The sequence below is a fragment of the Fusarium vanettenii genome, assembly GCF_000151355.1.
Source record: "Fusarium vanettenii 77-13-4 chromosome 1 genomic scaffold NECHAsca_1_chr1_3_0, whole genome shotgun sequence".
NCBI lineage: Eukaryota > Fungi > Ascomycota > Sordariomycetes > Hypocreales > Nectriaceae > Fusarium > Fusarium vanettenii.
The window spans coordinates 2,704,692-2,719,449 of NW_003315881.1; the positions used below are offsets into that span (position 1 = coordinate 2,704,692).

At 55.8% G+C, this 14,758-nt stretch overlaps 3 protein-coding genes across 3 annotated transcripts; all 3 read left to right on the forward strand.

Annotated features, from left to right (window-relative positions):
• Positions 1–1,165: 1,165 nt before the first annotated feature.
• Positions 1,166–4,120, forward strand: NECHADRAFT_90259 (uncharacterized protein; the record flags this gene model as incomplete). Its single annotated transcript, XM_003053668.1, has 4 exons — positions 1,166–1,223; positions 1,277–1,643; positions 1,699–3,848; positions 3,912–4,120. 4 exons carry the CDS (start codon positions 1,166–1,168, stop codon positions 4,118–4,120), a joined length of 2,784 nt encoding a protein of 927 aa, XP_003053714.1.
• A 5,504-nt stretch (positions 4,121–9,624) lies between these two features.
• NECHADRAFT_103191 (uncharacterized protein) lies at positions 9,625–11,289 on the forward strand (the record flags this gene model as incomplete). Its single annotated transcript, XM_003053669.1, has 2 exons — positions 9,625–10,565; positions 10,617–11,289. The coding sequence occupies 2 exons, from the start codon at positions 9,625–9,627 to the stop codon at positions 11,071–11,073; spliced, it is 1,398 nt and encodes a 465-aa protein (XP_003053715.1). The 3' UTR covers positions 11,074–11,289.
• A 1,570-nt stretch (positions 11,290–12,859) lies between these two features.
• Positions 12,860–14,735, forward strand: NECHADRAFT_98893 (uncharacterized protein; the record flags this gene model as incomplete). The annotated part of the gene is made up of 3 exons (XM_003053670.1): positions 12,860–13,201; positions 13,258–13,707; positions 13,764–14,735. 3 exons carry the CDS (start codon positions 12,860–12,862, stop codon positions 14,733–14,735), a joined length of 1,764 nt encoding a protein of 587 aa, XP_003053716.1.
• Between the last annotated feature and the right edge of the window lie 23 nt (positions 14,736–14,758).

Genomic DNA, 14,758 nt, shown 5'->3' on the forward strand with positions numbered 1-14,758 from the left:
TTACAAGCTCGTCCGGGGACCGTGGACCGCACTTTATTCGGTTCCTCCTCTCGCTAGCCCCATCAAAAACCCCCGTCTGCGGCCGTGGTCTACTTAGTTACCTGGTAACAGCGCAGCACTGTACCGTACTTGTAGGTACCAACAAGCCCAGCCCAGAGGACTCAGGGAAACGACGGGACCGGACAGGGGATTGACTCCTCGTCACTAACTTTCGGGAGAAAACAAAGCCTCAACCACCACCTCCCTCCCACTACCGCCAAAACCTCGACCTCGACTCTTCCTCCCGCCACGGCTCACTTCCTCGTCTCCAGCCTCAGCCTCCCGCTCCATGCTCTTGTTGCCCATTGCGAGGCAATCGTAACAGCGCCCGAGCTGGACGAACCGCCCCAGACCATCTTGTCTGGATTTCCTATCGATCGACCTTGTGAACCCCCCCGCGAGGTAAATCGCTTGCCCCCCGTTCTCGCCCTTCGACAGTTCCCTCTTTCAGACGCAGCTCCTCGGCCGCATTCTTCCTCCTCACCCGCCCGCCATACTCACACCCTCCTTTCCGAAACCTTTTTTCTTCTCCCCTTGAAACTGCACTGAGTACACTCTGTGGAATTTGCAGTCTTCAAGCGTGGCCGTTTAAAGAGGCGTCTTCAGCTTGTGGATGCAGGCACTGACTGATCTGCGCAGACTCAGCTTGAGTGAGCTGCTGGCCAACATAGCTTTGCCGTTCTCGCCCACCGAAATCTAACCGACTTCTCCAACCAACGCAGCCCTTCGTCGTTGCACCCACCGTCCTGGCCGCCATCACGAGGTAAGCCTGTCTTGAATCACAATCCCCATCATACGTCCAGCTTATTTCCCCATGCCCCTTATCAACTGCCCCAAGCCCCACGGTTGTCGGACAATCCACAGCGGTCACGTCATGAGCTTTGGACGTGGCCTCTACCTTCCTAAGCTTGCCCGTTGGACCTGCATCGCCCGACTCTTGCATTCTGGGGACTGACACACCATTCCTACAGAGTCGAGAAGCTGCGTTTGCGAACCTCCCACGAGACGTCGATCATCAACCTTGATCGCCACGCAAGGCTCTGTTGTAGCTACCTGAATGGTGGCCGAGGCGAAGATATCCCAACACTCCTTTAACAAACCTCGTAACGACAAGAGCGTTTCCAACATGCCTGTCACGAAGAAGGATGGAATAGCTGGTGGCGGTCCCGGTGGGAAACAGAATGGTTTGTGGTTCAGCGCTGCCTCGTGAGCTAGCCATCTGACATTTTCTGATCAGGAAACCGTGCATCTTTCCGAACCGATTCAGCTATTTCTAACAACCGTTTCGGCAATGAACGAGTTCTCCAGCCTTGGGTTCCCGACACAAACGACGCAGTTAATGGTAGCCTCGAAAGGTCCGGCAACAACGCAGGTTGGGATCAGTTCGCCGAGAACGAGAGACTGTTCGGCCTCACGACAGACTACGACGAAAACATTTACACCACCGCTATCAACAAGAGCCATCCTCAATACAGGGAGCGGATAGCCGCTGCGGACAGAAAGGCCCGAGAGATTGAGCGCAGCGCACCCACTACTGCTCACGTGGCCGAGGAGCGTATCATGGACTATGTTGGTGGTGATGATGGAGGGGATGAAGAGGACAAGTTCGTGTTCTCCTTAACGAAATCGTCTGCGATTTGCTGACATCTTTCCCTGCAGGTACAGCGGTGTCCGCCGACAGGATTTTCCACCTCTGTCTGGACGTGAGAACAAATACACTCCACCCGCAAAGCGAGCACCCACAGCTCAGTCCACTGTCAAGGGTGCCCCTGTCGATCCTGCCATTATCTCTTCACAGATCAAAGCGCCTGCCAAGAAGCAGCCTACCCCAGTGCCCGAGGAGCCGAAGCCTCAGACTCCTGATGCGAACAAGAATGTGTCGGCGCCCAAGGTCGATGCTCAGAAAGTTCCTGCCGAAGCCAAGCCTGCTGAGGCTCCGGCTAACTCACCCAAGCCCGCTGCTCAGCCCGCCAATGGCAAGGCGACAGAGACGAAGTCTGTTGACAAGACTAATGCTGCTCTGAGACCCTCCGCCAGCGGCGCCGTCGCCGGCGCTGCCGCCCCCAGCGCAACCTCCACGGTCGAACATGACGTGCTCAAGGAGTTCAAGTCGTTTGCTAGCCAACAGCGCCAGAATGCCGAGAAAGCACGAAGCAATAAGGCAAAAGCAGACAAGGAGGTCAAGTTGACCGAGTTGAAGAAGTTCGCCAGCTCCTTCAAGCTTTCCACCCCCGTGCCCACGGATTTGGTCTCCATTATCGCCAAGGACCCGGTCAAGCAGAAGGAGATTCAGGCCAAGGCGATTAAGAATGCCGAAGACGTTGCCAAGGCCAAGGCCGAGGCTGCGACGAAGGACAAGACCTCTCCATCGAAGGATGCGCAGGCTAAGCCTGCGGGACAAGGTGCGCCAGCTGCTGCTTCTGCGACATCTGGCCCTTCCAACGACAACAGATCCTCTCGCCCTGCTACCGGTACTCAGGCTACTCCTCCTGCTGGAGGTCAAGGTCGTCATCCCGGAGCTCGTCAACAATATCCCCAACAGCAGTACCATGCGCAGCAGTACCGAAACAACCGTGGAGGACCTCATGTTCCCCAGCAGCAGCAGACCGGCATGCTAGCGCAGCGACTCCGTAACGTTGAGCAGCAGAAATATTCTCAGGCTTCGGCTCCCCACCAGCCTCATGTCCCTGGCCAGGAGATCCGCGCTCCTCCTACCGGACCCGCCAGCGGCGTCAGCTCTGACTACAATCGACGCCTCAGCGGTGCTCCTGGCCACATGGGTGCCAAGTTGAACCCCAACAGCCACGAGTTCAGACCTAGCCCGTTTGCTGCGGCTTTCAACCCGAACGGACATCCCAGCGCTGGCTCGAGCCCCCGATCTTCTGTTAACCACGTTGAGGCGTCGGCCAGCAATGTCGCTGCCCCCGGTCAGCTCATTCGCCGGAAGACCAAGGCTATTGATGTCAAGAAGTGCTACATCCTCTCACACATCCAGACCTTTACTCCCCCTCCGGGTCGCAACTGGGATGACAACGGTGGTCTTCGTCCCGCCTATGACACTTTGCCTACATGGCGACAGCTTCAGGACGACGAGAAGCCTGATTCCACGATGCATCTCAACTACAAGGAGTATTTCGAGCGCCAGCCTTTTAACGGACCTGCGCTAGCCACTCCCAACCCGCAGCATGTCGTTCCTCAGATGCCTCACCAGCACCAGCTACCTTTCCATCTCCAGCAGGGCGCGCACAACATGGCCCCCAGAGGATCACCCCACATGCCACCTATGCAGATGCACACACCGCAGCATGGCCCCGTGCCTCACCCGCAGTACGGTAACGACGATCATAGGATGATGCATTCAAACTCGGCTCAGTCATTCGCCTCACCCCGCCTCGGCAATGTGCCTGTCGCCTACAACTCGCCAGCACAGGTGCCCTACAACCAACCCGTCTTTATGCCTGGGACGCCGCAGATGGGACAGTTCCGTAGCTTCTCCAACAACCCCCAGTACATGTCCCCTCAGCAAGGCCAGATGGGAGGCCCCATGATGATGCAGCCGCAGTTCATACCTGGGCCGCAGGGAATGGTTCCCGGTCCGCAGATGATGTATCCCGGCGGCCACCCTCAATTCATGCCTCCATCTGGACCTCAGCCGGTCCCCGGCGTCAACGGATATCCCAGCCCCGGACGTCCCGCGGCGCCGATGATGGCGCACCAGGGCTCGCAGCAGGGACAGCCCATGTATGGCATGAGTCCCAATGTCCAGTATAACCAGCCGGTCTTTAACCCAGGCCAGCAAGGCGGACCAAGTAAGTAGCAACTCGGGGATTCTTATAGGAGCAGCGGATTAACGAGCGCTAACCCTAGTGCAGTGAGAGGGGGCTACGGCAGCCCTGGGCCTCAACATTTTGGAACCAGCCCTCAGCAGGGACACCAATATGGCCCTCAACACCGAAGCGGCAGCACCAGCTACAACAAGGGCTATGCGGGCCCAGGACCTCATCAGACGCCCCAGCCCAACCATGCGGTGCCAGCCGCGAACCAAGGTCGACCTGCTGAGGGGTCGAATGAGGCCAAATAAGGAGGTGATGCGAACTATCATCAGCCCCCCTCTTAGCATACAATGAAGCATCTCTAGCACGGCCTTTCCGAGCGGCGACCTCGCCGAGATAGACTTTTCAAGCACATCTATCTCAGGGTCTGAACTGCAGTGACACGACAGCGAAACGTGCGAATCATTGCATACAAGTTGCAGTATGGGGCATTCGTACAGAGTCGCACAACTATCAGCTTAGACAGGATGAGGCCTGAGGCTCGGGCCGCCTAGGCATTTGGGTTAGCAGGTGAGCCGTTGGGTCGCTTATAGTGGAGTGGTCTGGGAGATGCCAGGCCTGAAGGTGTCGCGAAGGTGTCTCTATGACACAGAAGTATTTCTCTCTACCGATGTCGCGCCAATTGGACGGCGCCAGGATCAGCGACGACCATTGGCTGCGCCGGAGCAAGCAGGTGGCAAGAGGCAGACGCGCCATCAAGTCTTGACGGCGGACACTTTGTGTCTGTGGACGGCGAGGCCGAGGAGAAGCGATGTCGGACAGACTGAATGGATGAATGACAGCCAGCAAGGTCGAGCGGGGATGCCAAGATGAGGTCTCGAGGTGTGTACGGGGCGAAGATGACCTAGGTCGGGACACAGCATCAAGTGCCGATGTCAGATGTGTGCTACCAGGCTCGAAGCCCAAGCTACAGGACTCGTTCCCGGTGGGTCTTTGGTGTCGAGGCAGGGTGATGAAGGGATCAGCATGTCATGACAGAGGCAGCCGGAGAGCTACCTACGAAGGGTATTGTTTTGGGAATTTCGAAAAGTATGTGATAGCGGTGGTGGTCCTGGAGGGGTTTGAAAAGGCAAGGAGGGTGTCTTGTGAGGAGCGGAGCCAAAGGGGGATCAGGAGGTGTTGGATCCTGCAAGACCAAGTTGAGGCAAAGCATTCATGGAAGCGAGTCGAGTCATGCATCAGGGCGAGGCATTTAGCAAGTCGAAGCGTCGATAGCTCACAGCATAGGCCTACTAGGCAAATAGCAAAAAGAGAGAAGTACAAAGTGTACATACGTATGTTTCGTTTCACGGGAGGACGCATGGGGCATATGGTTGTGATGTAGATGAGATGCATGAAGATGGATGGAGTATAGATTCAGGGTGATGGTCAATGCGGTCAGGCAGGCAGGCAGGCATTGATTGCATTGACAGAAAGAAGGCTTGGAGAAGGCTTGGACGAATGCTTCAGGTGGCTCTGGTTGTGGCAGTGGTAAGGGCTTTGATGGGTGGGTGGAGGGAGGGTAAGGGATGAACGAGTCCAAGCTCATGTCAGGGGATCCGCACTCTGGAACAGCAACAGTCGCAGAGGCCGGCGTCCGCGGAAGGGAGGGTGACATGGCCGGGCGGGTCGATCGTCGTGGGCCGGATCAAGGCCGGAGAAGTCGAAGCAGGCCAGGCCAGCGCCAAGAGGAGATGACGGAGTGTCGAGTCGTGAGTGGCCAGAGGCGAGTTTGGTCATGTCTTGTAGCGGCAGAGGGGCAGAGGGGCATGAGGGGTTCGCGGCAGAGCGGGACAAAGAAGAGAAGAAGACGGACGAGTCAGGGTTGAGAGATTTAATCGACGGCACTCGGTAGACGTGCTTGTGCCTGGGCGGGAAGCCAGGCATGGCATGGAATGGAGATGGATGGCTTGCATGAGGGCATCTTAGGGCAAGAGATTGGCTAGGTAGCGAGTTTGGCGCCGAGAGAGGGGATTCACTCACGCAATGTGCACCGTACGATCAGCGGCGTCATGCGCCCTCGGGTTCCTGGTTCAGGTTGCCTGCCTATTTACGGATCTCACATATAGAGGACGCATGTCGCATACACCACCGCCAGGTACGGTACGCATACACGCGCGGCTGGAGAAGAAGAGGGAGGGTGGGAACTCACGCCACCAGAAGAAACAGGAGGGTATGATTGATGGATGATAGATGTGCAATACTGTAGGGATGAGGGATCCAAGTCAGGCACGAAACATTGAGCAGAGAGTCAGGTGGTGAAACTCGAGTCAATTAATGTGGCTTCCAGTCTTTGAAAGAATATTCTACAAAAAGTCAAAACTGTGGAATAAAGAACGGCTCGGAACTGCCATGTGGTTCTAGTTAGTTAGTTAGTGACATGGTTAAATAAATGACTCTTTCTTTGATGGCGAGAGTCTTGTCAGTCATGATGGTCTAGGTTAGTTGATGGGCGAATGTCATTGTTAGTGTGAAGTGGCGCTAGGGCCAGATGGTGTCTCTACCCAAGATCTTGGCTTTTCTCACGACCGTTGAAAAGGCGGTTGCGGCGTCAAAGACTGTTCCTGTTGGTGGGTGCCCGCCAAGACTGGAGAGGGGCCCTGACACTAGCCAAGATGATCATCCATCTCATCCTTCCGAACGAATCGGCATAGGGGAATAAAGAGTGTGTGGAATCAATAGAGAATGGTCTTGGATCTGGGGTTTCTCCTGCGGAAGCAAGGAGGATCGGTATCGCTGCTAGACAGTGCAGTTTGCGACAGCGCATACGATGACGATGATGCTGTGTTTGGATTCTGGTTCGCTGGCATGAAACGCATGTCAACGACGACGGCGTTTGACGACGCAGGGTAGGCTCATGGACTGGCTTACTTGATTCCTTCTATTGCTGACATTGTTTCATTCCATTCCATGCCGTGACTCGAAACTTGTCTTTTTTACTGTACATGTGAGCACTTTAGCATTCTCTCTGGAAGCCAAGACACACCCCGCGTGATGGATGTTCTCACGGCGCCTCCGTTAGCCACGAAACGTGCCATCGAGGCCACCTGGTCGCAGTCCTCCCTTGACATTCTCGACCCAAGTCTTGTCATCCAATGTCTCTGATTCGTCCGACCAACTTTTCATTGAACTATTGAGTGGTTGCACACTGACACTCTTTCACTCATTGACTCACGTGTATCCCCGCCCAGAGACATTGACCGTCAACACTAGCTGGACCGGATTTGCGACGGACAATAACGACGACGACAAGTGCTGAAAAACTTCACGTGCAAGAGCCTTAATACAACTCTGATATATCCCTGCTAAATACGTGACACACGCCTTCGGACTTGGCACCTCTGTTAGGGAGTTGACTCTCTAGTTTGCCTCAGGGGGAACCTGGTAATGGCCAAGGATCACCACCGGGAACTTTTTCTACCTCGTCAATCTAATGTTCAGTTGGCATGAGGTAATGAAGAATGAATCCCCGTCATTGGAAGATATTCTCCTTCCTTTGTCGGATTTCCATGACAAGCCTTTTTCACTCCTGCATTTCTCTCCCCTCGTCTCCCTTTTTGAGGCTTGCAGACGATCGCGCGTTTCAACTCAGGTACAGGTCCCCAATCAATGCATTGCCCGCGGGTGGCGTTTCAAGCGCCAGGGGTTCTCCGGGGTGTGATTGGACGAGGAGGACGTGGCCCGTCACGTCTCGACCTGCTTCAGCCTCTTTTCTTTTTTCGGGGTCGGTCCCCTGGAACGCGGGAAAAAAAAGAGTTGCTGAACCAGCCACGGTGAGCCAGTTATTTGGCTACGATGACTTGGACTTGCGACTGCTTATTGTTTGTTCATGCCAAGTTGTCTTGTTTTGGATGAGACTGGATTGTTTCTCTAGAGATCGAGACATGGGATTACTGAGACGGGTTGTGTCATATGGTATCACATTACACATCCCATCACAAGGTATACAAAGCACGGCACAGAAGAGAAATGCCAAATGAGATTGACGAGATCGAAAAAAAGGAGACGGTGTATCAGGTCATCGTCCCTTTGTTCGGCATCTCCATCTCCTCAAGGTACGTGCGTAGCAGAGCAGCCGAGGTGGCATCCGAACCCGATTGTCGTTCCGTCCGTGGTTCTTCGTAAGTGTGTGTGTGTGTGGGGAAAAAAGAACCATCAGTTTCGGATTCTGGGTCCGGCGCCTGCCTCGGCCGTTCGGTGAGGGGGTCCACCTTTTTTCTTCTTCTTCGACGGCCAAGCATCACATGGAGAGGAACAAAGATTCCCATCCATGTACTTCGTACTGACAAAGGTCATGAAGGGAGAGGATGTGGAGGATGCCATCAGTCATTGCAATCATTTTGAAACTCACTCAAGTTCACAAAAGGCAGGTGTATTTACGTATTCTTAATCCTCACCGTAGCAACTCTTGTAAGTCAAATTCTGTTAGGCGCCGACCAACCATCCAGGGGAGATCCACGCGCATGCGACATAGACGCCCACAGTCGAGACGCATCCACCGCCAGTCGACTTTCTACGAACCCTCTCACCTTTGACCTAGCCTTGACTCGCAAAGAGGATCAAGGCCCAGGATCATGGATGACATGCTCTCTCTCTCACCCCTTCGTCGATCACTCTGGGTGTGAGTGGTTTTGTTTGTATGATCTGTCGCCCTTTGGTGGGGATGCTACCAGGGACCCGGAGCGACGACAGCGACTAGCTTGCTTGGCCTTTTGCCGCGCTGCGATTCAGGAGACGCCCATGCCTTGCTCGAGGCCTCTCTCTCTCTTGTCAATGACTAGGTGCATTGTAGTAGTAATTCCTAGCGTTTAGGGGGGGTGGCAGCCCAAACGAAACAACTGAAACATCGCCAGCCCGTCTCTGGCTCTCAAAGACTATAAGACGTGACCCAACCCCCGACCTCCCGATGGCCTTTTCTTTCTGTTCTATCCCCCAGCACTGCTAAGGAATTCATTCTACAGGCCGATCTCTTCGGGTTTTCTTTCTTCTTTCTTCTTCTTCTTGAACTTTTCCCCTCGTGGGCCGGATACATTCCCTTTTTCAAGACAACAAAACCAACTTCAACTTCACTTCTTCACTTTCTTGACCCTTTTTTTCACCGTTTGTAACGGAGGCTGGTCAACTTTTTTTTCTTCACTTCAAACTTGCTTCATTGAATCACTGACGCACAAGCTCGGCCTTTGTGTCACTCAAGCTCTGCGACCCCTGTTTTGAGAAACAAGACCGATTCTGTTCTGTCACTGTTCGTCACTGTTCAGGAAGCATTCACACCCCCCTCACACACACCTCAGATTCTTCTCACCTCTTTTGTTCCGCAAAGGCAACTTCTTTTCATTGTCTCGCGCTACATTCCTTGCTTTGAATAGCACCACAATCCTTTTTTTATTGTTCCGTCCAACTTTGAACGCAACACGCACACACCTCGAACTACAATAGAAAACCCACCTCGTCGGTCCGTCTGAATTCACTCTCTTGTTCACCTGGACAATCACACCAACCACTTCGACGTCATTTCGAAACAACCCAACGAGCCGGGCTCGATATAAAACATCACCTTCTCTGCGGCTGAAGCCAAACAACACACTCCCTCCGCATCAGACACTCGTATAACCCAAGGAACACACTCCTTCCACAACATTCTCAGCGAATACTTGGCGTCAGCACAGCCAACGTTTTCTTCCTCATTTCAACAGATACCCTATTCTCATCACCTCCTCGACGGAAGTGTTGTGATCAGTTCTTCTTTTCAACAACAACCACCAACAACGCAAACATGAAGTTCTTCGGTATCGAATCCGCCGCTCTCGCCCTTGGGCTCGCCGGTCTGGCCCAGGCTCACATGGAGATGACCAGCCCTCCCCCCTTCAAGTCCAAGGCCAACCCCCACGCCAACGGAGATGTCGACTACAGCATGACTGCTCCTCTCGAGGCCGGCGGCGGCAACTTCCCTTGCAAGGGCTACCACTCTCTCTTCGGCACCCCAGCTGGCGCTTCTGTTGCTGACTGGAAGGCCGGCGGCTCTTACAGTATGACCATCACCGGCGGTGCCAACCACGGTGGCGGTAGCTGCCAGGCCTCTCTGTCTTTCGACAAGGGCGAGACCTGGAAGGTCATCCACTCGTACGTCGGTAACTGCCCCGGAGCTGGCACTACCAGCTACGACTTCAAGGTTCCCGCCGACACCCCCTCCGGCGAGGCCATCTTTGCCTGGACTTGGTTCAACCAGATCGGCAACCGTGAGATGTACATGAACTGCGCCGCTGTCACCATCGGTGGAGGATCTTCCAAGAAGCGCGCCTCTGCTCTCAGCAGCCGCCCTTCCATGTTCGTCGCCAACGTCAACAACGGTTGCAGCACTGAGGAGGGTTCCGACCTTGAGTTTCCCGACCCTGGTCCGGATACCTCCAACGACTCGTCCAAGACTGCTCCTCCCAAGGGTAGCTGCGCCTCCAGCTCCGGCTCCGGTGGTGGCTCTTCTGGCGGCGACAGCGGTGCCACTCCCAGCTCCCCCGCTGGTGATGTTGGCAGCGGCAACGGAAACAACGGTGCTGTCCCCAGCTCCCCTGCTGACAACGGCTCCGGTGCCCCCAGCTCTGCTCCCGTTTCCGCTCCTACCCAGACCCAGCCCGCCGCTGAGCCTTCTCAACCTGCTGCTGAGCCTACTCAGCCCGCTGTCGAGTCTTCTGCCCCCGCCGGTGGTGCTCCCTCTCAAGTGTATGTATGCTCTGATGATGTTGAAGAAGGCCCTGACTCACCCATGTCTAGTCCCGGAGGTGTCTTCATCACCGTCTCCCCTCCCGCCGAGGGCACCGAGGCTCCTGTCGCTGCTCCCACTGACACCATGATGACCCTCACCAAGTCCGCTCCCGGAACTGGTAACGAGCCCATGCCCACCAGCGTTGTCCAGCCCGAGCCCGTGCCTACCACCCCTGCCGGTACCCCCGAGGCCGCTCCCACAGTTCCTGCTACCCCTAGCTCCGGCTCTGGTGATGGTGGCTCCGACTCTGGCTCCGGCTCCGGCGAGGCTCACACTGCCGGAACTGCCTGTACCTCAGAGGGTGAGTGGAACTGCATTGGTGGCTCCAAGTACCAGCGCTGCGCTTCTGGCCGATGGTCTGTTGTCCAGTCCATGGCCTCTGGCACTACCTGCTCCGGCAGCAAGGCCATGGCTTTCGCTTGGGGCTTTGGCCGCAAGCTTGCTCTCCGTGCCCGCCGGGCGTAAAGAGCCAACTCCGTGGGACCAAGCACATAGGCACTCATGAGTTTCAGCTCATGATGAACATGAAAAATGGGGACACTGGCTTTTGAGCCATGGCCTGGGCAAGGCCAAAACGGTACATATCCTGCATTTAACGGTACGGTACGGAACACGGAGGAACACGGGGAGTTTTTGGTCATTCTTTGTACATGACAGGATCACGGAGGTATACAGGACATGAATTCAACTTATGGATACTTTCAACACTTGTTTAGATGTGCAGTGACTGGTGCGACTTGTTTGAACTTGCAGATTGTAGAAGAGAAAGAAGATACAAGTGAAATAGAGTTTGAGTTTGTTGATGCAGAACAAAGATACATACTGGCCTTTGCCCCTTTGACACGATTGGCTTTGTCCTTACTGGAGTGCCAGGTAGGCATGTGGTAGCCAGGATGCTGGAGCAAAGGAACGGCACAGGACAGCACGTGATGCTCCCCTTTGTCCTGCAGATAGAGGTCGTCGTCAGTGGCGGAGCGCATATGTTGATGAACGGTCGTTGGTGGCAGAGCCAGAGACGCAGTCAGAGCGAGGGTAAGAGGAAAGGATTTGAAGGAGGCAGCCCGCGTCACACGGAATAAGGAGGCTGGAGGCCGCTTTGTCGTTGCTGCTAGTTAAGTGAGAGTGAGAGAGCCGAGTAAGATGGGGGGCTGAGGTAGTTTCTCTGGGTGGCTCATTCTTGGGGAGACGCGGACATCAAGGGCAAGGGGTGTGTGTACCTGCACCTGGTCGAGAAGGGAGTAGATATAAATATCAACGCGTCTGCAGTGGAAGTTGTAGTTGCGAGGCGCATGTCTTATTTTGACCGCTCCCAAGCAAGTCTCCAATTTGCGAAGAAAAGGTCACCCCTCGTTGGCCAACAGCAGGCCCATCTCCATCCACAGTGCGCATTGCCTCATCCGATGAGCTGGCCATTGGGCAGCAACGAATTTCGGCGCCAATTGTGACTCTGAGTGGCGGGTTTGAACAGTGTGACACACGGTACACGTAGCACAAAGGGTCCCCCTCCCTCTAGGTCTCGTCGTCTAACTACGAACCCAACCCAACCCTCAGCGGTGGACGACGGCGGCGGGGGCTGTGTCGGAGTCAGGGTCCCAAAACGACTCTGGTGATGAGATGAGACAGCTGGTAATCGGCACAAACTGTACAAACTGTCAGGTTAATACGTATGTGTGTAGATACTATTTGCCTCTCCCGGAGCAAACGGCACGATACATCAACATGGAGGCGCATAGCCTTCCCCCAAAACGTCCTAGCTATCCGCTCCATGCCTCGTTCACAGCTCAGCTCAACCTTGGAGATGCCCGCCCATCAGCGCCATGCCAGGGCCCATCACTAGGTGTGCTGTAAATCACTGGAACAGCGCCTGATTCATCATTTGACCGCCCGCCCGCGAGCGCGAGAGCAACCCACTTTCCTTGCGCTGGCCTGGCCTGGCCTGGCCTTCCCCCATCCATCCCCATCCCGCCATTCATCCATCCGTTCCCCATCCATTCTTGGGCCCCTCCCCCTCCAGCCTTATAACCTCCACCACCCAAGGCGACACCATCCAAACCTCTTCTCTTGCTACTTTCCCGCCCTCTTGCTGCAAACCCTCATGATTGTGGCGCTTCTTTCTCAGTGACGGAATTTCCGTCTACACGACAATCCCTCCTCGCGCGGCGACCTACATCCTTCCTACTCATAGGTAGAAACACCATCCCAGCCAGCCCCTCCTCGCTTCGATAACCTCCTCGACCGCCAGACCTCGACCATGGCTGGTCCTGCCTCCCCCCAGGCCGAAGGTCCCACGTTTGCTCCGCCTCCGCTGCCCGCCGGCTGGATTGCTCAGTGGGATGGCGCGAGCAAGAAGTACTACTATGTTCAACTCTCGACCGGAGTCTCTCAGTGGGAGGTCCCCACTGAACCGGCCAAGACAGGCAACACTCCGGCGCCCCAAATCGAGCACCCCTACGGCGCTCCCAAGCAGCAGCCGGAGCTCATCACCCACCCGGACGGGTCGCAGACGATGCGCCATGCCGATGGCACCATGGAGCCCATCATGCCCGACGGAACACGCGGTGTTGACGGCCCATCTGGAGACCGGGGTATTGGGGTAGGTCGTGGCGCGTTGGTTCTATGCTTGCGGTTTGCTGACCATTTTCTTTCTAGAGTATGGCTATGAACGCTCTGCTCGGCGGCAACAAGAACTCGTCTCACGGCGGCGGTAGCAGTGGAGGTCACGGCCCCAGTCCCCTGGGTAACCTCGGCGGTCTCGCAAGCCAATTCCTCGGTGGCTCTCATGGTGGAAGCGGCGGCGGCAGTGGTGGAGGCCACGGCTCCGGTTCTTCAGGCAACCTTGGCGGTCTTGCGAGCCAATTCCTTGGTGGTTCTCATGGCGGAAGCGGTGGAAGCGGAGGAGGCAAGCAATCTGGTGCTGGAAAGCTCGTCGGACAGCTGGCTTCGAGCTTCATGAACTCGGCCTCTCAGGAGAAGCCTCCCGCTCCGCAGAACTACCATGGCAACGCCAACCAGCAGAACTCTCACCACTCTCAGGGAGGTCTTGCTGGTACTGTCATGGGTGGTGTTGCTCATATGTTTGGTGGCAAGCCTGGTAGCAGCGTAAGTTGTCGCATCCTCGAATGCGCTCGGTCGTGAGACTAACTGTCTGAATCCAGCAGGGCCAGAACTTTGGCTATCACAGCTCGGGACCGCAGCAACAGCAGCAGGGTGGTGGCGGCGGCGGTTCCTCTTACTCGGGCGAAGCTCCCACTTATAAGCCCCCGGGTTCAGCAGGATCTGCTCCCTCAGGGACTCCTTCGGGATCGCAGCCCTACGGAACACCCTCGCCTAACCATCAACAGCATAACCAGCAACACGGTTCTCATCAGCAACAGCCGGGTCAGAGTTCTCCGTACGGTTCACACCAACAGCCCGGCCAGAACGCCCCTTATGGTTCGCATCAGCAGCAACCCGGCTCTCACCCACAGCAGTCTGGTTCCAACACACCTTATGGCTCGCACCAGCAACAGCCAGGAGCCAACCCGCAATATGGAGCTGGTCAACAACACCCAGGATCGAACCAACCGTACGGCTCCCACTCGCAACAGCCAGGCGAGAACCCTCCCTATGGATCTCACCAGCAGCCCGGCTCGCATCAACAGCCAGGTGCTAACCCACCATATGGCTCACAGGCTAGCCCGAACCAGCAGCAGTATGGTTCCAACTCTCAGTATGGTGGAAGTCCGCATGGATCCCAGAACAACTCGTTCCCTCCTCCACCCCCAGGAGGTCCGCCTCAACAGCATGGACAACATGGGCAGCATGGGCAGCAGGCACAATACTTCCCTCCTCCTCCTACTGCGCAGCCGCCGCACCAGCAGCAATATGGACAAGGCTATCCCAATAACCCCCAGGCCGCTGGCGGTCAGTATGGAGGACCTCCTGATCAACATGGACAAAATCAACAGACCTACAGTGCACCTCCAGCTCCCGGAAACCAGCAGTATCCCCCTCCCCCTCCCGGAGGTCCTCCTGGAGGATATAATCCCTCATACAACGGAGGCCAAGGAGGCCAGCCTTCTTATGGTGGTGGTGCCCCCCCTGTTCCACACGGAACACACCCGGGTCAATATGGAGGAGCCTACTGAGCGGCCCTTTGAGGAAATTTGGA